Here is a 23,163-nt window from a genome sequence, read left to right on the forward strand (position 1 = left end):
AGCTAGTTTCTTATGAGAAATGTTTTTTGTTTTTAGTGGTGCGACTGCATCTAGAGTATTGCGCAAGATTAAATTGAGTTCCTCAGTTAGGTGGTTAACTGATTTTTTACTCTGACGTCCTCGGCTAGGCAGAGGGAGTTTGGAGGAGCATCTGGGAATCTTTGGGTTGTCCGAGTATTTATAGCACAACTTTTGATGATCCTTGGTTGGGGTCTGAGCAGATTATTTGTTGCGATTGCAAACATAATAAAATGGTGGTCCGATAGTTCAGGATTTTGAGGAAAAACATCAAGATCCACAATATTTATTCCACGGGACAAAACTAGGTCCAGAATATTACTGTGTTTGTGAGTAGGTCCGGAGACATGTTGGACAAAACCCACTGAGTCGATGATGGTCCGAAAGCCTTTTGGAGTGGGTCTGTGGATTTTTTAAAATAAAACAGATAGAGATAAAGAACAGATGTAGATATAGAACAGATATAGATGTAGAACTGATAGAAATATAGAACAGATATAGATATAGAATAGATATAAAACAGATAGAGATAACGAACAGATAGAAATATAGAACAGATATAAAACAGAGATATAGAACAGATATAGAACAGATAAAGATAAGGAACAAATATAGATAAAGAACAGATAGATATAGAACAGATAGATATAGAACAGATAGATATAGAACAGATAGAGATATAGAACAGATATAAAACAGATAGAGATATAGGACAGATAGAGATATTTTCTATTTTCTTATTTTTTGTATTTAGTAAATACTTAACTCTTATTTTTCTTCAAACTGCAATTGTTGGTTACAGGCTTGTACAGGCATTTCACTGTAAGGTCTACCTACACCAGTTGTATTCGGCGACTGTGAGAAATACAATTTGATTTGACTTGATGGTGCACATGTAGCCAGCCAGCCTATTGCTTGTTTTAGAGAAATGTAATCATCGAATATTGCAAGGCTTTCATTGTCTGCTATATGCGTTGACCACCGGAGGGCCTCCCCTCTGACACTGGTTCGTCTCTTAGTTTCAATGTACTAACTGAATTGTTCCTGGCCACTGTGCTTCTGCTTGCTATTTGGAGTACTGGGATTAGGCTACTGTAAAAGTAATTCCTGCTGATGTAAAAATGCCTTTGTTGCTTGATTGATGATCAACACTGTACTCTGTACTCCACGCAACGTTGACGCCTGTAGCGTGGGCCATTGTAAACACGAGGCATGTGACACCAACGTCACTTGCCCGAGTAGCCACAAAAATAACAACGAGACAGATATTTCACCAGATGTATAAATGTGAAGCATCCGCTTGGCATTTCCAATCACTACCAACTATGGTGGAGAAAGGAAGCCCAGTGGCCGGCAGTGGAGAAGATAGATTTTGACCGATATTCTGGAAATGTTCTCTTCGATTAAACATTTAAATAAAATGTTCTGTTCACAAAACTAGAATTTGTAAACTTTACCCTCTGTCAAAGTTTTTTTTAAATCGCGTTGTTCAGAAGGAGTGCTTGGGCGAATTTTGTTTTTGTACACGCGCACTTCACAGAGTAGGCGTTCCCCAACGGAAATATGTAAATACATGCAGGAACGAGCAAATGGGATCTTCCTAGCTCGTTCTTGGCTCTGTCCCCCCTCCTTGCTTGTTCTGCCCACTATGACTCATGAGTTCCCATTGGAAACGACACGCGGTGGTCTATCTTGGGTTAGTTATTAAAATCTTCGGAGTAGCTTGCAGGAGGCAGGGGCGAATGGCGGTGGTGCGCAGCGAGGAAGTGTCGGGGATTTAGCTAAAACACTGGAAAGCTACTAGAATCGCTCCGGAATGCAGTGGCGTTGACACAGTAGAGGAATGTAAGTGCCATTATACACTAATGTCGCTGTGAATATTGAAACGTCCTCAGTGAAGGCGTCCAATGAGACGAATTAGGGGGCGTGATCAGTGGTGCTAGGTAGCTGCAGGCTACAAACAAACTCGCGGCCTATCATGTTCCTCGCTGCTGGATAACTAACTAACATGTACAATTGCTAGCTTCCCTATTTGTTTTTAAACGAGACTATTTTTATAAGCTATGATTTGTTGTGCATGTTTAACTAGCTACGTGTATTCTGTGGTTGTACGACCAAGTAGTTAAATATTTTGTTATGGGAATGGTGCTTTTAAGGAAAGCTTATCATGTCGCTGTCAGGCCTGCACTAGTTTGTTTGCCAGCTAGCTAAATTAGCTACAGTAACTGGTTAGCTGCAGTTACAGGACTAGCCTAGCTAACTTCATATGGCACAAATGCATCCATTGGTAGCATAAATTAGCTAACCATAAAGATGAAGTAGTTTTGGCGCAAATGCATACATGTATATCCTCGCCCTCAGTAAATGTATTTAAGGTACGCTAGCTAGCTGGATTGTTATGCTAACTGGAAGTAGCTAGCTGCTAACGACCCCGAGCTAGTGCACCAGTCTGCATCTGATTCCTGCCACTCTGATGAAAGTTTTTGGTTTTAGACTCTTTCTAGATATTATAAACGGAGCTAAACACATTGTGTTTGCAGTCCTGTAATGAAGTTATCTGGAGCTGTCAGTCCTGACAGTAAGTATTTGTTCATTTCTCATTAATTTGCTAGCTAACGTAACCTAGCTAGCAGCGTCATATAATATAGCAAAGTAGCCTGGCTGGCTGACTAGTTAACTGATGTTCTTCTGAAATATTTTTCGTTTATTAGGATCCTCATTAGTTATTGCTCATTCAGCAGCTATCTACTATTTCAGCCATTATTGTCTGCCCCAAATGTCCAACACATGTCCAGTGTCATCCACCATGGATTGTTATTGAAAAATGTTAGTTAACTTTAGCTTGTCAATGTTGCATTTGCTGCACGGGAACTGTTTTTAGAAGTGTCATGATAGTTAATGTACTAGCTATCTTGTCTACATGGCTGTTGACTCCTTCTGTATAAGGGGACCTATTTGATATGGAGTGTCTGAAGATTGAAATAGATTGTTCTGAATCTGAGCCATCTCTGTTGTCTGTACTGTAGCCTACGTTATTAATACCCTATCCTCTTATCCCTGCAGAGCTGACAGGAAGGGAACAGCATTCATGGATGTAGTGGACACTTTCAACCATTTGATTCCCAGTGACCAGTTGGATGACTCCATGCTGATAGGGCAGAACTTGGAATGTGAAGCAAGTAATGACTTTGGAACAGGTGTCGACCAGCTGGGAGACTCACTGAGGAACATGCTTAGTGATAAAGATCCCATGTTTGGATCTGCAAGTTCACACTTCAATATCTTAGATAATGAAGACGCCAACTTCCAGATCGCCGAAGCAACAGGTATTTTTTAGTGAGAATTACTTTTGTACAACTTCAATTGACAGTACAAGCTATGTCGACGGGTGTTTATAGAAACCACTATTTGTAACTAATGATGTTTGTTAATGCTTCTAAAATAAATCTAAGTTATTATTTAATCTCTAATCTTCTCTCCCCCAGTAGTTGCAGATGTTGATGTTGGTGCAACAGAGGGTATCCTTGGTACCGCTGGTGGTGGGTTGGCTGGTACAGAGACTCCGCCAGTCAAACGGTCTGTTGGCAGACCCAGGAAATACGCATTAGGAGTTACCCCAGGTTAGCAACAATTCCATTTTACAATGGAGTGTATTTTATGTATATATTATTTTTGTGCTGTTATGTAGTGACAGGCAAGTGGTTGAAACAGTTTGAAGGGTTGGAGCGGGGAGACAGGCAGGTGGGAGAAGCAGTTTGAAGGGTTGGAGCGGGGAGACAGGCAGGTGGGAGAAGCAGTTTGAAGGGTTGGAGCGGGGAGACAGGCAGGTGGGAGAAACAGTTTGAAGGGTTGGAGCGGAGAGACAGGCAGGTGGGAGAAACAGTGAAGGGTTGGAGCGGGGAGACAGGCAGGTGGGAGAAGCAGTTTGAAGGGTTGGAGCGGAGAGACAGGCAGGTGGGAGAAACAGTTTGAAGGGATGGAGCGGAGAGACAGGCAGGTGGGAGAAACAGTTTGAAGGGTTGGAGCGGGGAGACAGGCAGGTGGGAGAAACAGTTTGAAGGGTTGGAGCGGGGAGACAGGCAGGTGGGAGAAACAGTTTGAAGGGTTGGAGCGGAGAGACAGGCAGGTGGGAGAAGCAGTTTGAAGGGTTGGAGCGGAGAGACAGGCAGGTGGGAGAAACAGTTTGAAGGGTTGGAGCGAGGTTTGAACCTTGGCCTCTGGTGGGGAGAGAGGACTTTATGTCAATAGGACTACACCAGGAGCATTACCGTGATTAACACTAAATACAAAGCCATGCAAATTCAAGGTCCCCCCCCACGCTTTCATTTTCCTAGTATGAAAAGTTGATGTTGTGCCTAGTTTAGAATTCACTTTGGTTGCCTTATTGCTTCGTTTTATATTGTCAAATGAGAAATGTCAGTGTGACTTTAAATTCCAGAGCGAAGTGCAGGCAGAGGGTCTTCAAACAACAAAAAGCCCCCGGGAAAACCTGGGAGACCTAGAAAGAAGTCCACTCTGAGTGAGAAGATCACTACTGCTGATGAATTAAGGAGAGAGCTTCACCTGGGTGACGGCAGGGTGAATATCAACGACCTTGACTTGGGCTCGTCGATGAACCCCGTCGTTGTGTTACAGAGGTTGACGGTCACTTTCGGGGGTTTCAAAATCGAGCTTCTCCCGGGACCCTCCTTTACCGCTTTCACATCAGCTGAAAACACTGACGAATGTTATGAGGATGGCTCGCTGTACGGTGAAGGGATGGAATACACTATGGTGCAAGAGGAACCGTTACACATACAGAATCCCACTGCAGGGAGTGGAGGGGGCGTGGGTGCTGCTCAGCTCTTCGTGAAGTACTGTGCTGATGACTTGCCCCTAGGGCTAGGACCTTACGTCAACCCCAATGACGTTCAGGCCTCCAACGGGGCGCTTCCAGGTAGTCCTTGCTTGGTCGAGACCAAACTCGACGACCAAAGTGATTCTCAGAAGCATGATCCAGCGGTGGTGAGGAAAGATGCCAGCATCAAGAAAGAAGCGCAGCAGCACCTGCCAAACAGCAAAGTTCCTACCACTAATAATCCAGCCAAAAAGCAGCAGCCTAAGCTGAAGCAGTCAACACTGTCCTCCGCTAAGAACAAGCACCTGTTAGCTGGTAAGGGGCACAAAGGAACCCAACAACAAGCCCTGGGGAAGAAGCTCCACCAGAGAGGCAACATGCACAAGATGGACGAAATGAAAGCCAAACAAGTCATCATGTCCTTGAAAAGGCGAGGTGAATTCAACCCAGCTCAACCCGGCCCTAAGATTCAGAGGACGCAAGACGGACGTCCTGTGAAACTAAAGCAGAGATTACCTGACGTGGGCCGCGGCGGTCCAGTCAAAAAAACACTGCTGTCTGGAAAGCGTCCTCCTGGTATGTCCGCAGGGACGACGATTACAACCAAACCGTCTAACTCTCACGTGACCGACACCCAACCACAACCCCAGTTTGGCTGGACACCGTGTAAACGTGCCAATCCTCAGAAGGAGACATCGGAGGAGGAGAAGGAGGAGGAGCAAGACGAGCCTAAAGTGAAGAAGCCAGACAAGTGTCTTCAGAAACAGAGAAGCAGGAACGTCAGCAGAAGCATCTCCGTGGAGGAACCACAGCTCTTCATCCCCGACAACGCTCCTGCCGTCTCGAAGAAGGAAACCAGTGAAGAAGAACAGGCTAAAGAATCTGGGAAGGGACCAGAAAAGGAACCTGCAAATAGTGAGACCGTTGTGTGGGATCCAAACAAGAACTGTGGATTGTGCAATAAGCCACATAGTAACAAGTAAGAATTGTGTTCTTTGCACCAAAGTGATTAGAGTTGAATATACAATGTAGTACTTAAGCAACATTGTAAACCTGTTATTACTAAGTTGTTACATCTTAGGCTAAATTACCACAATGAACAAGTAGAATATTCCCTGGGAAGTGAGCTTGTGTTCTTCTAAACAGGTTTGTTTTGTGCATCCGTGTCTGTTTGTCCGTCTGTGTTTTTGTTCTGTTCAGGTTCATGTTGGGCTGTGGGCACTGTGATGACTGGTTCCATGGCGACTGTGTTGGTCTGGACCTGGCCAAGGTGAAGCAGATGGAAGGGGGGGACCAGGAGTATGTCTGTCTGCAGTGCTGTACCAAGGACAAGTACACCACCACCAAGGTCTGTTCATCGATTTCTACTGCACTAGGAATAGGTTTAGATCTTAATGGAGAAGGGAGTGTGTTTCTCTGAAGTGCTGCAAGGTCAATGGATACATTTTTAAGTTGCACTAACTCAAAGTTTATTTTAACTTGTGGTTAAATATATTACTAACATTTCATGTTATTTATCTTCTTCTCCCCATTAGGAGCCAGGCGGTGCTGTGCAGGGGGAGGCCAGGGCAGAGGGACAGCAGAAGCCCTCTGAGACCCAGGACAACAAGATGGCCGCAAAGCAGAAACAGCCGTCCCCACATCCTGTCACCTCCGGGGGAGTCAGGCCCTTCAGAAAGGTAAGGTTCACTCTGCTAGTAGCCTGCAATGCATGCTTTAATTCATTCATTCATTTTTTTTGTAAATTTAATTTAGGCCTGAATACCAGATAAGAATATTATAATAAATGGAGCTGTAACATCGGATTACCATCGGGTCAGTGCATATTTATAAAACTAAAGCCTATGAGAAGAGATTGGATGATAAACCTTTATATGCATATTATCTGTTGTCAAAATCTTAAATTCAACAGCCAAATGTTTTAGACGCATAATCTTCAACAAGCCCTACCATTGACTAAATGTAGTGGTGCAGATGTTGTCCTCCTCAGTTTATTCAGCTGATATGTATGAAAGCCGGTGTTGGCACTACTCAAGGGTCGGTTGACCTCTTTTCACTTCCTCTTTATTCCCTGCATGTGTACACATGGATGGAAGGGTGTTAGGTTACCACGGTGATTCTATTCAACGTCTGTCTTAAGGACATTTTAAAATGGTGGTTATGTTTTCAGCACCACGATGCACAACCCTCTACCCAACGAGAAAAACAAACATTTTATATACAATTGAATTTGTAAGATCATTTAGAATCTCACGGAGGCGATATGCTGTGTCTCACTCTGTAACAGGACTCTGTGGAAAGAAGACAGTCGACTGAAGTCAAAGATTCTACGCAGAAATCAGGTGTGTTGTAGTGTTGTGTGCTTCTACATTCTGCTGTCCATGTCCCTCACAGGAGTCGTGCTCAGTAGGCATTAAACTGTAAAAGGGGAGGGAATATATTAATTTGTCCAATAAGAAACGTTTGTTTTCAATTGGAGGGAAAAAAACATTTTAAAATGTTGTACTACACGGTGCCCTAATGAACGTGCCCTACTCTGCGACGTCTCCTACTCTCTGTGGCTGTGTCCCGTTAGGAGTGTCAGTCAAACAGGAGACCAAGAGGCCCAAGGTGTCGTCTCCCTCCTCTAAGAAACCGGTGTCTGTTGACCAGATCAGACGGAGCGTCCGTGACGCCCTGAAGGACATCCTCCTGAAGAGGTCATTAAACACGTTATAACAGTAACTTAACAACACTAATAACCATTATAACAGTCTGATGATGCACTGCATGGCCAAATGTATGTGGACACCTGCTTGTCGAACATCTCATTCAAAATCATGGTCATTAATATGGAGTTGGAGGGGTCCCCCCTTTTGCTGCTGTAACAGCCTCCACTCTTCTGGGAAGGCTTTCCACTAGATGTTGTAACATTGCTGTGGGGACTTGCTTCCATTCAGCCACAAAAGCTTTAGAGAGGTCGGCACTGATGTTGGGCGATTAGGCCTGGCTCGCTGTCGGCGTTCCAATTCATCCCCAAGTTGTTCGATGGATTTGAGGTCAGGGCTCTGTGCAGGCCAGTCATGTTCTACCACACTGATCTCGACAAACCATTTGTGTATGGACCTCACTTTGTGCACGGGGGCATTGTCATGCTGAAACAGGAAAGGGCCTTCCCCAAACTGTTGCCACAAATTTGGATGCACAGAATTGTCTAGAATGTCATTGTATGCTGTAGTGCTCGGCCATGGAAACTCATTTCATGAAGCTCCCGACGAACAGTTCTTGTGCTGACGTTGATTCCAGAGGCAGTTTGTAACTTGGTAGTGATTGTTGCAACCGAGGAGACGATTTTTACACGCTACGCGCTTCAGCCCTCGGCGGTCCAATTCTGTGAGCTTGTGTGGTCTATGACTTTGCAGCTGAGCCGTTGTTGCTCCTAGACGTTTCCACTTCACAATAACCGCACATACAGTTGACCGGGGCAGCTCTAGCTGGGCAGAACTTTGACTGACTTGTTGAAAAGGTGGCATCCTCTGACGGTCCCATGTTGAAGGTCACTGAGCTCTTCAGTAAAGCCATTCTGCTGCCAGTGTTTCCTGTGGAGATTGCATGGCTGTCAGCAACAGGTTTGGCTGAAATAGCAGAATCCATTAATTTGAAGGGGTGTCTACATACTTTTAGCCATGTAGTGTATCTGCCTGTAGAGAAGGGTGGTGATCCTCTATTTTCCTCCTGTGTAATCCTCTATTGTGCCCTACATTGTCTCAGGCTGAAGGAGTCTGATTTCCAGGCGTCACCAGAGAAGGCTGCTGAGGTGGCCAAGAAGACTGAGAGAGAGCTGTTTGCCTTCTACAGAGACACCGACTGCAAATACAAGAGCAAGTACCGGAGCTTGATGTTCAACCTCAAAGACACCAAAAACAATGTAAGTCGTTATGTTAACACATTTGAGGCAATGAATTCTCTTTTAGACAATACTGACTCTTTGATGCTGACATTTTATGGACATTATACTGTATTTTGTCCCAGCTTGTAGTAGGTACTTGGTCTCGAAATGATATGCGTTGAACTACATGAAACGTATATACAACGCAAACATGATCTAAAATACATTTTGATATCAGTTCATCTAGCTATGTGACTTTATAACTTGTGTATTTCAGGTGTTATTCAAGAGGGTTCTGAAAGGGGAGATTTCTCCTGGCACTTTGATAAGGATGAGTCCTGAGGAACTGGCCTCAAAAGAACTGGCTGCATGGAGACAGAGAGAGAATCGACACGTAAGCAACACTAAAACTCACCTCCTGTCCTCCTCCGACACTAAAACGCACTGCCTGCCTGTCCTCCTCCGACACTAAAACACACTGCCTGCCTGTCCTCCTCCGACACTAAAACGCACTGCCTGCCTGTCCTCCTCCGACACTAAAACGCACTGCCTGCCTGTCCTCCTCCGACACTAAAACACACTGCCTGCCTGTCCTCCTCCGACACTAAAACACACTGCCTGCCTGTCCTCCTCCGACACTAACTGCCTGCCTGTCCTCCTCCGAACACACTGCCTGCCTGTCCTCCTCCGACACTAAAACGCACTGCCTGCCTGTCCTCCTCCGACACTAAAACACACTGCCTGTCCTCCTCCGACACTAAAACACACTGCCTGTCCTCCTCCGACACTAAAACACACTGCCTGTCCTCCTCCGAGGATATTGATTTATTGTTGAAGTTAAAACGGGTTGTGTGACCTGCACTATCAATAACCTTTTACCAAACTGGACTGTGATCATTGCTCTTTCTGTGTGAGATTCATTCACCAATATGTTCTTGTTCCCCCCCCAGGCGATTGAGATGATTGAGAAGGAGCAGAGAGAGGCGGAGAGGCGACCCATCACCAAGATCACACACAAAGGAGAGATAGAGATTGAGAGCCAGGAGTCTGGGAAGGCACCAGAAGCCATAGAGCCGGAGGTAAGACACAGCTCATGTAAAGAAACACCACGCTTCTTGTTCAAGTGAGTGCTGGTCCTTTTTTTATTTTTCTGTGATTTATTTTGGGTTCTAGAATAGTTGGCGGTCATAGGTAATGCTGTTACTGTGACCGTGTTACCACCACAGCTCTAGTCATAGTCTTTATAAACGTAGAAGCTGGGTTAATAAGGGACATGACCAGACAGGCCCACACACTGCAGATGTTCTGTTAACACCTTTATGGACCTCCTGGATTATTGGTTCTACAGGATTTAGAGTTGAGCATGTCCTCTTCCTAAGAAATAGTTCAGACCTTTTTTATGAATTTCTGGGTGAATTTCAATTGTATTTACTCAAATTAACACACTCTGGTCTATCCTTGCCTCCTCCTCAACATGCATCGGAGAGCACAATGAGGAATCAAGGAAATACAGTTTATCCTCTGTCCATACATTTCTTATGAACTCTCACTGTTGTTGTTTGAACTCTTCCAGCCAGAGCCTGTGGCTGCTTCCAAAGTGACAGAGGAGCCAGTGGAAGTTCCCCAAGAGAAGACGTTGTCGACAACAACCGAGAGCGTCAATATTTTCCAAGATACAACCAGTCTGCATAAGACTCACCTGTTTGACCTCAACTGTAAGATCTGCACAGGTAGGCCCTGATTCTGGTCTTTCAGTTTCTGCTTTTATTTTGAAGGATAGTGGAAGTACTATAGATATGTGTTTATGCTTGATCAGATAGAATGGAAGTAGGCGGGAGATGGATTAGGAGGAGAAAAGGTGAACATGCCAAATGAGTCCTACAAACTCAGGATTGTGGCTTTAAGTCAAGTCTTACCAGTGGTTTGTATTGGACTAAATGGAATTGTAATTTGTGAAGGACGTATGGCTCCACCTGTGGAGGAGGCTCCTACCAAAGTGGTGAAAGTGGCCACTAGTGTAGTGAGGAGACGGTCTGCTACCAGCACTACAGACGCAGTGACCAAGAACACACAGTCTACTACCACTACCTCCAGCACTACAGAGGGACAGACCACGAACACACCGTCTGCCACCACTACCTCTACAGAGGGAGAGACACACTCCTCATCTGCTAAGGACGACGACCTTCACCTCAAAGTCCTAGAGGAGAGCCTCCTCAGCGCCAAAACCTTCTCCAACTACAAGGGGAGGTATGTGGATCAATCAGTCAATTAGCCAGAACAGTCAGTCAGTCACCCCTGTTTACATCCGCAAATGTTAGTCATTTTCCAGGAACACGGCCTACAACCCAAAGAGAAGGCAAAGCACAGTGGCCATATTGTACTTCATCACTCTCGTCCTTGTGATAGAATCACAAAGGCTATCAATGTAATTGTCATACAAAGTAAAGTGGTGTTGAGTTAGTTACACGGCCATTCTAAATGTATTTAAACAAACCTACTCATTCCAGGGATTCACTTTTATTTTCTACATTGTATAATAACCGTGAAGACATCAAACTATGTAATAACACATGGAATGATGTTATAACCAAAAAAGGTGTTTAATCAAAATAGATTTTAGATTCTTCAAAGTTGCCTTGACGACAGCTCTGCACACTCTTGGCATTCCCTTAACCAGCTTCACCTTTGAATGCTTTTCCAACAGTCTTGAAGGAGTTCCCCCATATGCTGAGCACTTGTTGGCTACTTTTCCTTAACTCTGCGGTCCAACTCACCCTGTGGTGCGACCCTGTGGTGCGACAGGTAGAGAGTTGGGCCAGTAACCAGTAAACCTGTCGTTCTGCCCCTGAACAAGGCAGTTAACCCACTGTTCCGTCGTTGTAAATAAGACTTTGTCCTTAACTGACTTGCCTAGTTAAATAAAAAAAATCCCAAACCATCTCAATCGGGTTGAGGTCGGGTGATTGTGGAGGCCAGACCATCTGATGCAGCACTCCATCACTCTCCTTCTTGGTCAAGTAGCTATTACGCAGCCTGGAGGTGTTGGGTCATTGTCCTGTTGAAAAAGAAATGATAGTCCCACTAAGCACCTGTTGGGATGGCGTGTCGCTGCAGAATGCTGTGGTAGCCATGCTGGTTAAGTGTGCCTTGAATTCTAAATAAGTCACTGACTGTGTCACCAGCAAAGCACCCCCACACCATAACACCACCTCCTCCATGCTTCACAGTAGGAACAACACATGCAGAGATAATCCGTTCACCAACTCTGCGTCTCACAAAGACATGGCGGTTGAAACCAAACATCTCAAATTTGAACTCATCAGACCAAGGGACTAGTGTCCATTTAGTAGTGGTTTCTTTGCAGCAATTCGACCATGAAGGCTTGATTCACACAGTCTATGTGTCTGTTACTTGACCTCTGTGAAGCATTTATTTGGGCTGCAATCTGAGGCTGGTAACTCTGAGCTAATCCTCTGTAGCAGAGGTAACTCGGTCTTCCTTTCCTGTGGCGGTCCTCATGAGAGCCAGTTTCACAATAGCGCTTGATGTTTTTTGCAACTGCACTTGAAGAAAAGACATCTTGAAATGTTCTGGATTGATTGACCTTCATGTCTTAAAGTGATGATGGACTGTCGTTTCTCTTTGCATATTTGAGCTTTTCTTGCCATAATATGGACTTGGTCTTTTACCAAATAGTGCTATCTACTGTATACCACCCCTACCTTGTCACAACACAACTGATTGTCTCAATTGCATTAAGATGGAAAGAAATTAGACCAATTCACTTTTAACAAGGTTAAATTGAAATGCATTTCAGGTGACTGACTACTTGATGAAGCTGGTTGAGAGAATGCCAAGAGGGTGCAAAGCTGTCGTCAAGGAAGAGGGTGGCTGCTTTGAATATATTTTGATTTGTTTAGTATTTTTTGGGGGGTGACTACATGATTCCATGTGTTATTTCATAGTTTTGATGTCTTTACTATTATTCTACAATGTAGAACATGGCACAAATAAAGAAAACCTTGAATGAGTAGGTGTGTCCAAACCTTTGACTCGTACTGTTTAGTATTATCATTATTATTATTAAATGACCAATAAAGCAGAATTAAGTGCAGGGTTATTCTAAAGTTGTTTGTATTCCTGGCCTCCAGGTCAGTGTCTATGAGTGGCAGAGATGGCGAGGCTTCCTTCCTGTCCAACCTGCAGCCTCTATGGAGAGGGCTTGTCAACATGCCTGCTGTGGCCAAGCTCCTCACTAAAGCCTTCCCTGTATCTGGTGTCCTGGACCACCTGACAGAGGTAAAACTGCACAAAGATATTTATTTATAAGTGCCTATAAATGTTTATTCATTCATATAAATGCATCATATATTTGTTTTTGCTTTAATGAAATGTAATGCTTTAAATAGTGTACATGTGTTTATAAATCCTCTAATGCTTATTCATGGAAGTGATCGTGTTACAACACAGCATTTAGATGTTCTAGTTATGGAATGCCTTTATCTAAATGCCATTTATATTAACAACTCAACAAACTATCACGTTGAAGGGTAGATGGCATAAACGTAACCACGAGCAAATACTTGATGAATGTATTGTTACAAATCCATTTCCAAGGTTTGCAAGTAGGCTGCTAACGTTAGCCCTACCAGCCTGCTAACGTTAGCCCTACTCTCCTGCTAACATTAGCCCTACCAGCCTGCTAACATTAGCCCGCCTGCTGATGTTACATTAGCACTAAATGAGTCAGCCAGTTGCTATCAACACCTAGCTCACAGCTACATTAAAGTATACCAACGTTTTAGAAATACAGGGCCTTCAAAGTTTTCCAAATTTTGTTGAAACAAGGTGGGATTAAAATTGATTTCATTAGATTTTTTTGTCAACGATCAACACAATACTCTGCCAAAGTTGAAGAGAAATTCTAACAAACTGGGTTACTATGAGCTTTTCACACCTGGATTGTGCAATTTAAATTATTTTTTAAATCCTTCAAGCTAGTTGTTGATCATTGCTAGACAGCCATTTTCAAGTCTTAACAAAGATTTTCAAGTGAACTGTAACTAGGCCACCCAGGAACAATCAATGTGGTTTTGGTAAGCAACTCCAGTGTACATTTGGCATTGTTTTAAGGTTGTCCTACTGAAAGGTGAATGTCTCCCAGTATCTGTTGGAAAACAGCTCTCTTCCGTTTCTTTTTATTTAAAACAAAATCTCCCTAGTCCTTGCCCATGACAAGCATACCCATAACATGATGCAGCCACCACCATGCTTGAATATATGAATAGTGGTACTTAGTGACGTGTTGGATTTGCCCCAAACATAACGCTTTGTATACAGGACATAAAGTACATTTATTTACCCAATTTATTTTTTGCGGGTTTACTTTTGTGCCTTATTGCAAACAGGATTCATGTTTTGGAATAATTTTTATTCTGTACAGGCGTCCTCATTTTTTACTCTGTCAATTAGGCTAGTATTGTGGCATAACTACAATTTGGTTGATCCACCCTCTGTTTTTCATATCACATCCACTAAACTCTAACATGCTGACCAGACCGGACATGTCTCAAAATAAATTTAGAAATCCATGTTATTCAATTATTACACCCACGAGCGTCTGCGACACCAAGGGTTAAAATAGAACTCATTCTTATTTCTGACGCAGATTGCGCTGCAAGTCCTGCCTCTCCCATCTCCTCATTGGTTTATAGAAGCAGGTACCCACGTGCCATCTCCTCATTGGTTATACCCACGTGGGTGACTGAAAGACAAACTGTTTTGCCGGTAGTTGTGGTAATACAATGAACGTTTAGATGCGATCACCATATAAGTTAAACAATGAAAAGGCCTGGAAGGAGGAGAGATGACTAGAAACGATTTGGTTGGCCGTTTTATGTCTGGATTAATTGTCGGAGTAGAGGTCCTTGTGCATTTCAGGTAAAATAATAACTTAACTTTTATATCCCAGGACAAATTAGCTAGCAACCAACAGCAAGCTAAGTAAATAGGACAAATTAACGTTAGCTAAATTGCCATACATGTTTAATGATTTTTGACCTGTCCCCAAATTAATGTCATTGGTTCAGAGTTTGTTTTGATATTTTAACCTGCGTGTCGTGATCGCGTTTGGTGTGGGAGGGGCAAAATAAATGTATGCACAATGGCGCACGCGTGCAGCCGGTTTGGGTTCTGTGTAACTGTTTAAGTCACCATTGGCCTCGTGAAATGACTGAGAGGTTTCCTTCCTCTCCAGCAACTGAGTTAGGAAGGATGTTTCTATCTTTGTATTGATACACCATCTAAAGTGTCATTAATAACTTCACCATGCTCAAAGGAATATGACACTTTTTTTATATAAAATCAATTAATCGGATGAGATGGTGATAATCCCTGTTATCAGGATCTGCCGGAGAGTTTCCAGATGGGTGGGAGGATCTCCCCACAGATCGTATGGGACTACCTGGACAAGATCCGAGCCACCGGAACAAAGGTACCTTCAAAGATGATAAATGAATTTAAACATCAGAAGTTGTCATAAAGAGCTTTTACAGTAACCTGGCCAAGACTCATAATGTGCAAGTAGGATATACCAATATTATGCCATTTAGCAGACACTTTTTATCCAAAGTTTATATGTGCACATATTTTACATATGGGTGGCCGAGGGCAGTAAAAGTAAAAGTATATTCATCTTTCCAAGACAATCTGTGCCTGAACTGGAGATGAATAGTAGCTATGTTTTGGGGTACAATGCAGAAAATGTAGTCTGAGATTTTTTTTTCTTGTACATGTTCCCTGACACTTAAGTCAATGATTGTAAATAAGAATTTATTAACTTTCCCACCTGGTTAAATAAATGTATTAAATTAAAGGAACTGAGGAGTTAAATTTTGAATTTCTTTCCTCCTTTATTTTGGTATTTTTTTCAGGAGGTGTGTTTGATTCGTTTTTCCCCTGAGACCGACGAGGATGAGATCCACTACACTCTGCTCTATGCCTACTTCAGTAGCCGTAAACGCTTCGGTGTGGTCGCCAACAACTTGAAACAAGTCAAAGACATGTATCTCATCCCCTTGGGTGCTATTGAGAAAGTCCCACACCAATTGGTTCCCTTCGATGGCCCAGGTAACAACCAACTACTACTCTCTACGTATATTGGGCGAAGAGACTTTCATTGGCTAAAAGAGATCCTAATAAAAAAAGAATATGTTGGATTAATCTGGTACTGGTTTCCCAGATCAAGACTACTCTTAGACTGAAAAGCATGCTCAATTGTCTCTGTTCAAAGCTCTTTCTAGTCTGATGGCTCACACAATAGTATAATTAGTAGACTTTCAAGGGTAGATTAAAGTCAAAACTGTAACTCTGCCTCTTAGGAACTTTCACTGTCTTCTTGGTAAGCAACTCTAGATTATTGTCCTGCTGAAATGTGAATTAATCTCCCATTGTCTTGTGGAAAGCAGAGTGAACCAGGTTTTCCACTAGGATTTTACCTGTGCTTAGCTCATTACGTTTCTTTTTTATCCTGAAAAACTCCCCAGTCCTTAACGATTACAAGCATACCCATAACAAGGCACAGCCACCACTATGCTTGAAAATACGGAGAGTGGTGTAATGTATTGGATTTGCCCCAAAATAACACTTAGTATTCAGGACAAAAAGTTAATTGCTTTACCACATTTTTTTGCAATATTCTGTACAGGCTTCCTTTTCACTCTGTCAATTTAAGTTAGTATTGTGACGTAATTACAATGTTGTTGATCCATTCTGTCGTGACGTGACTACCATTAATGCGATGATGGCTCGTCATCAAATAACTACATACCACGTTAAATTATTACGCAATTAATTTAATCTGGGGCACCACAGGAAAAGTTTATTTAACGAGTTACCGTTTCCCGATTTAACCCAAGAATATCAGAATCTCGATATACTACTCGTCATCCATTAATCATTTGCTCCTATTTCTCTCATTCTGAACGTCGTAATATCTTATAAATCTGCACAAACCCTAGTCTCCATGATGAATCAGCTTAATTATTTACTAACTAATGACATAATCACACAGAAATACACACACGCACACAGTATAGTATTGAATACTGATTATTAACATGATGCAAAGTCCCTAGTGGATTAACCCGATATGATGACTTGTTACACAATAAAAGGGATGGGGAAAGAGAGACAAAGGAATTCAACTACCGTACATACAGTTGAATAATACGCTCATCATAAATATGTAATTTAGCACCCTAACAACCATTCATTCGGATTTAGACATGCAACACACATTTACGCTTGGATGTCTTTGTCGTCTCTCTGTTGAAAATCACCCAGTCCATTTTCTGGGAAGTCAGTCGACAGAATCTCTGGTTGTTTTAACCTCTCTGGGATATGTGGGACGGTAGCGTCCCACCTGGCCAACATCCAGTGAAAATGCAGAGCGCCAAATTCAAATAAATTTTTAAAAAATATATAAACTTTGAAATCACACATTCAATATACCAAATTAAAGCTACACTTGTGAATCCGGCCAACGTGTCAGATTTCAAAAATGCTTTACGGTGAAAGCAAACGATGCTATTATTTGAGGATAGCACCCCAGTAAACAAAGAGAGAAAAGCATATTTCAACCCTGCAGGCGCGACACAAAATGCAAAAATAAAAATATAATTCATGCCTTACCTTTGACGAGCTGGTCCTTTTTGTTCGATTTAATTCCATCGATATCCAAAATTTCCATTTTATTTGGCGCATTTGAAAAACACCGGTTCCAACTTGCCCAACGTGACGCCAACATAATGTCGTGAGCATGTCTGCTCATGATTACTGACTGGGTAAAACTTTACATGAGAAAACAATTCTCATTTAGAAGGCTGAAATCACGTAAGTTCCACAACATTCAGATGTAAACTGGGACATACATTTGTGGAGTCAACGTTATTTGGTTATACCGTCCTTAATGATATCACAAAACAACATCTGATTAGACATGATTATTGTTTAAATACCCACGGACCATTCCAAATGTTTGGATTACAGAAATAGTTTCATTATCCAATTTGTTAAAGTTTTGGCCAAGTTTCTCTCTGTTCACATTAAAGTCACCATGGTGAAATCCCTGAGCGGTTTCCTTCCTCTCCGGCAACTGAGTTAGGAAGGACGCCTGTATTTTTCTAGTGACTGGGTTTATTCATACACCATCCAAAGTGTATAATAACTTTACCAAGCTTAAACCATCTACCAACAGGTGCCCTTCTCTGCGAGGCATTGGAAAACGTCCTTGGTCTTTGAATCTGTTTGAAATTCACTGCTTGACTCAGGGACGTTACAGATAATTGTATGTGTGGGGTACAGAGATGAGGTAGTCATTCAAAAATCATGTTAAACACTATTGCACACAGTGAGTCCAGCCAACTTATTATGGGACTTGTTAAGCACATTTTTACTCTTGAACTTTTTTAGACTTACCATAACGGGTTGAATACTTGTTGACTCAAGACATTTCAGCTTTACATTGATTAATTTCTAAGCATTTTGAAAATCATAATTCCACTTTGACATCACGGTGTGTTGTGTATAGGCCAGTGACACAACAACATGTGGGAAAAGTCATGTGAATACTTTTTGAAGGTTCTGTAGGTGCAGCTGTTTTTTTATTTCTGTCTATTTAAGAACTAACGATGTGCTACCTTTTTTTTGTAGCATTTCTGACAATGCTAACACCGTCTGACATAGTTGAGTAAATTCTTTCATATATATATATATATATATATATATATATATATATATATATATATATATATATATATATATATATATATATATATATATATATATATATATATATATATATATATATATATATATATATTGGTAAAATAAAAAACACTCCTTTATCTAGTTTTAGATGTGGCCGGTATGTAGAAATTATAATGGACTTATCTATTTTTAAATAACTGCCCTTTATCTGGCCCGCGAATAGATTTAGACAAATTGGTCCCTCCAAAAAATGTGCGGCCCTCAAGGCAAAAAGTTTGCCCATCCCTGCTCTAGCTAATAATCTGGGTCTGGGAAACCAACCCATGATGATTCATGACCCCATTTACCTTTTGAAGGAACATGTGCAATATCCTCACAATGTAAATCATGATGCTTTATTATCTAAAAACATTTACTTTTCCTACTTTTATGTTATTAGGTTGTCTTAGTCCATTCAGAATAGATTCTTATTTGGCGATCTAAATAATACATGGGTGTGGCCAATCAATGTTCCATTTATGAAATTAGTTTTAATGTATTTTATGATTTTATTTCAATTTTAAACTGCTTTTCATCGGTGTTGCTCTTTAACAGGACTGGAAAACAACCGCCCCAACCTCCTGCTGGGACTGATCATCCGCCAGAGGCCTAAACGGGACTTCCTGCCCGTCGACATCAACGAAACGGCCAGGTTCATACCGGAGAGCAAACACGAGACAGCAACGACTACGGTTACTGTAAACAACAAAGAAGTTACCCGGGAGGAGGAGGAGAACTCTTACATCTCCTCTCTGTGCGCTTCAAGTAGTAAAGAAAGAGACAGAGAAGAGATACCATTGCTGAACACCGCTGAGGAAGAAGTGGTCACAGCAGAACAATCTAGTACAGACATCTCTGAGAAAGCTGAAGGTGAAGATACTGAAGAGGGGTACCAACCACTACGTTTCCTTCCGGGGGTGTTGCGTAGTTGGGGCGGGGAGCTTCTGCCCCTGCCAGACTTCTCAGGTAAACCTAAACATAAAAGGCCTGTGCTCACTTCAACACCATTTGCAATTTGAAGCTTTGTTTACTTTACTTTGAACTCATAATAGCAACATGTCTTTGAACCACACCTTACGTTTCGGCTTGCTCCTTCCTTCCTCAGGTAACCCTCCACTGCTGGGTGATGATGGTCGAGAGCCCTCGGCTCCACAGACCTCCAAGGCTGACGGAGGAGCAGCAGCAACCACTCCAGGAAGCGCCACCACCACTAAGAGTCCCAGCGCTGGTGCTCACAGACAGACTGGTTTTGTCATCAAGAAGAGGGAACCCAAAACAGTCAAAGCAGAGGAACCTGTGTCTTCCAGCTTGGCTGAAACGTCTACCAACAACGCGTTGGCGAAAGAGGAGGGTGTGGCTTACCGTGGCCCGTCGGTCTCTCTGAAAGACAAACCTCCAGACGTCTCGACAGAGTCGTTCCTGGCCAGCCTCTCCACGGATCCCAACACAGACGGCTCCTTAAACAAAGGAGATTTGGCGTTGTGCGAAAAGGACAAATCCAAAGAAGAGAAGATACCTACTCTCTTGTCTCCTACAGCCACGTCCAACGCTTCTGTTGAGGAAAGCGTCCCCACACCAAAACCCCTTCCGAGTGGAATCCTGAAGAAAAGCTCTGCGTATTCCAATATGACTGAAGAACCAACTGCTGTCCAATCAGCAGGATCACAGGATCACCCCCAACCTGTTCCTGTCCTGACCACCAGGAAGTATCGTCCAATGGCAGCTCAACACGGATACCCCTCCCACCATCACCAGACTGGCTACAGACGCCCACCTCCAGACCATGGCCCACTACAGGTTGGTCCCTATGGTCCCATCCCCCTCCAGCCTGGAGGACCTCCTGTAGACTTCCAGTACCAGCCAGCACCACCTGTCCCCCCCTTCGGTAACACCGCACCGCCACCTTTCCAGCACCCGCCCCAGCTACCCACCAACTTCAGCTACCCTACTGGCCCCCCACCACCCATGATGTACCCGCCACCTCACGACCCACAGATGCAGAATCATGCTGGAATAACACAGTGGGCTCAACCTGGTCCAGGTCCCACGTCTCCCAACTCTTTCCCCGGGGGGCTACCGTTAGCTTACGGTGGTGACCCTCAGAGGTTTGCCTCTGCTGAATCGTCCAACCCGAACCTGCCCCCATCCACCGCTGCCAAAGAGGACCAGAAGGGGGCAGCAGAGAGGATTCTGTACAGCAACCCCTGGGACAGGCAGCCCGGGTCGGGCCACAAGAAGGAGGACCGGGACCAGTACGGGAGACACCGGCACCACAGTGAGTCCCGTCACGGAGAGAAGAGCCGGAACCACAGCCAAGAGGGGGGAAAGAAACGAGATAGAAGCCGGAGCAGAGAGAGAGACCGGAGTAAAGACTCTTCTTCTCACCACAGAGGGAGCCGGCACCACTCTAAAGACGAGCGCCACGGTCACAGCGAGAGGAGGAAAGAACGGCACCATAGCGACGGTGACCACGGGAACCGTCACAAACACAGCAGGAGAGACTCTGATTATGAAAAATCGAGGAGAAGTTCCAAAGACAGTCACTCATGAGTTGTTTTGTACGACCCGCCCCGAGATGGTCGACCCTACAACAGTTTTAGTGGCATTGTCCCTTTTTATATATGTTCTTTTTAAAATACAGTAGAGGTCAACACTTTCAGTAGGATTATTAACACATTCTGAGATCTGCTTTCTTAAAAACCAACCGTTAAGGCTTTTGAGGTGATATTTCAAGTTTTGAAAAGCTCCAGTTTTTTAAAGTGTTAATTTGACTGTATATTTCTGCATGTCACATGGTGACTTGGTGCACTGAGCATTGTGCTCTGATATAGATCACAACCAGTGGTTAAAGGGATAGCTCAATGATTTGACATATGTTTCCATACCTTTTAAAAGCAGTCTATGGATAATGAGGCAGCAATGATTTGGGCATGATATTTAACACATGCTAAACAGGGTAGATTGACTGAGACAGGGAAATGTTGCTAATACTTAGTGTGGATTGTAGTCGTTCCCCTCTTGTCCATAGATTGTTTTCAGGGTAAAGAAACAAATCTTTTAATATGTGAAATCGCTGAACTGTTCTTTGAATGTTTTCTATAGCATGAAACCCAAAATAACAGGCATACCCAGATGGACTGTTGGAGTAGAGATGGAGGGGAAGTTCTGGCGACTTCAGCAGTTTGACATGAATTTAATACAGAAGAGAGAGAAACTATTTTGAGTAGCAGAAAACAACAAAACATTTTAATTAAAAGCAGCTTCTCTTATTCTGTTTTTTCCATTTTATTTTTTTAAATTGCTATACAGAAATACATTTTTTTTTTTTTTCTATCGACAAATATTGTCTATGTACATTTTGGCTTGTCATGTACATTCGAAAATCAAGTGTGCCTTCTGCACCGTGTTCATGTACAGCTGGTAATAAAGGTGATCTTTTTATTGTTGAGAAGAAAGATGTCCTTTTTAGGAGAGGAATGTTTATTCTAATCAGACTTACACTGAGTATACAAAACATGAAGAACACCTGCTCTTTCCATGACAGACTGACCAGGTGAAAGCTATAATCCTTTATGGAGTTTCTCTTCAATCAGTGTAGGAGACAGGTGAGACGTGGGTTGTGTGTGTGCCATTCAGAGGGTGAATGGACAAGACTAAAGATTTGTGCCTTTGAATGGTGTAGTAGGTGCCAGGCACACCAGCTTGTGTGTCAAGAAGTGCAACGCTGCTGGATTGTTCATGCTCAACAGTTTCCTGTGTGTATCAATAATGGTCCACCAGCCAAAGGACATCCAGCCACTTGACACAACTGTGGGAATCATTGGAGTCCACATGGGCCAGTAGCCTTGTGGAGTCCATGCCCCAAAGAATTGAGGCTGTTCTGAGGGTGAAAGGGAGGGGGCAACTCAATATTAGGAAGGTGTTCTTAATGTTTGGAATACTCAGGGTATAAACCATCTACTGAGGAGTTGGCAGTTTCAACAGAGTTGTGTTCATCAGGGCACACAATGGATTTAAAAAAACAACACAAACACTTATTAACAATTCCAGGAAGTTGTCCTCCCTGTTTGTTTTCTTCCATTTGGTGCATAATGAATACAACTTGGATTGCCATACAAATAGTGTATAAAGAACTTAAATTATTACATTCTAGAAACCAATTCTATGAATTTCTTTATCACAACACATGAATCACCTATTTTCACAAGTTACAGAACTACTCATTACTTTTGTGAACATTAAATCCTTTGCTGTTTTGGAGGAACTGCAGTTGTCTGGGGTCCTGATACAAACGCACGTCTTTAAGATCTCCCATAAATCCTTTGGTAAACAGCCCAGACGTCACTGTTGAGATGTTCCTGTGCAACTCGAACCCTCCCAAGTACAACAGACCCCCGTAATTCATGGCAACGTAACGCTCGAAGGGGTCCACGTCTTCGAAAAGGACCCTCTCGTCACCCAGGAACACCTGAATAAGGGTACTGTTCAGAGAGATCGATAAATAATGCCATTTGTTGCAACACAACGTGACGTTTCTGAAAGTGAGCGGGAGGGAGAGCCTCTCTCCGAGGTTGACTGCGATTTTGAGGTGGCCCGCCTGAAGCCCGACAGCAAGGTAATCGTCGTCATC

At 43.0% G+C, this 23,163-nt stretch overlaps 1 protein-coding gene across 3 annotated transcripts; it reads left to right on the forward strand.

The window, feature by feature from the left end:
• The first annotated feature begins 1,724 nt into the window (after positions 1-1,724).
• Positions 1,725-21,979, forward strand: LOC139413678 (PHD finger protein 3-like). 3 transcript variants are annotated; one of them, XM_071161342.1, is made up of 19 exons: positions 1,725-1,863; positions 2,512-2,596; positions 3,082-3,344; positions 3,504-3,638; positions 4,457-5,834; positions 6,056-6,203; positions 6,391-6,534; positions 7,143-7,197; positions 7,431-7,554; positions 8,606-8,762; positions 9,001-9,117; positions 9,674-9,802; positions 10,297-10,453; positions 10,682-10,973; positions 12,878-13,025; positions 15,130-15,219; positions 15,659-15,854; positions 19,089-19,499; positions 19,639-21,979. In XM_071161342.1, exons 3-19 carry the CDS (start codon positions 3,107-3,109, stop codon positions 21,081-21,083), a joined length of 5,364 nt encoding a protein of 1,787 aa, XP_071017443.1. In that variant the 5' UTR covers positions 1,725-1,863; positions 2,512-2,596; positions 3,082-3,106; the 3' UTR covers positions 21,084-21,979. The 3 variants fall into 3 exon arrangements, with proteins under 3 accessions (XP_071017443.1, XP_071017459.1, XP_071017451.1); XM_071161358.1 differs by having other exon boundaries at positions 1,737-1,863; positions 3,507-3,638; XM_071161350.1 differs by lacking the exon at positions 1,725-1,863 and adding an exon at positions 1,951-2,028.
• Positions 21,980-23,163: the final 1,184 nt, after the last annotated feature.

The sequence above is a fragment of the Oncorhynchus clarkii genome, chromosome 1 (assembly GCF_045791955.1).
Source record: "Oncorhynchus clarkii lewisi isolate Uvic-CL-2024 chromosome 1, UVic_Ocla_1.0, whole genome shotgun sequence".
Lineage (NCBI taxonomy): Eukaryota > Metazoa > Chordata > Actinopteri > Salmoniformes > Salmonidae > Oncorhynchus > Oncorhynchus clarkii.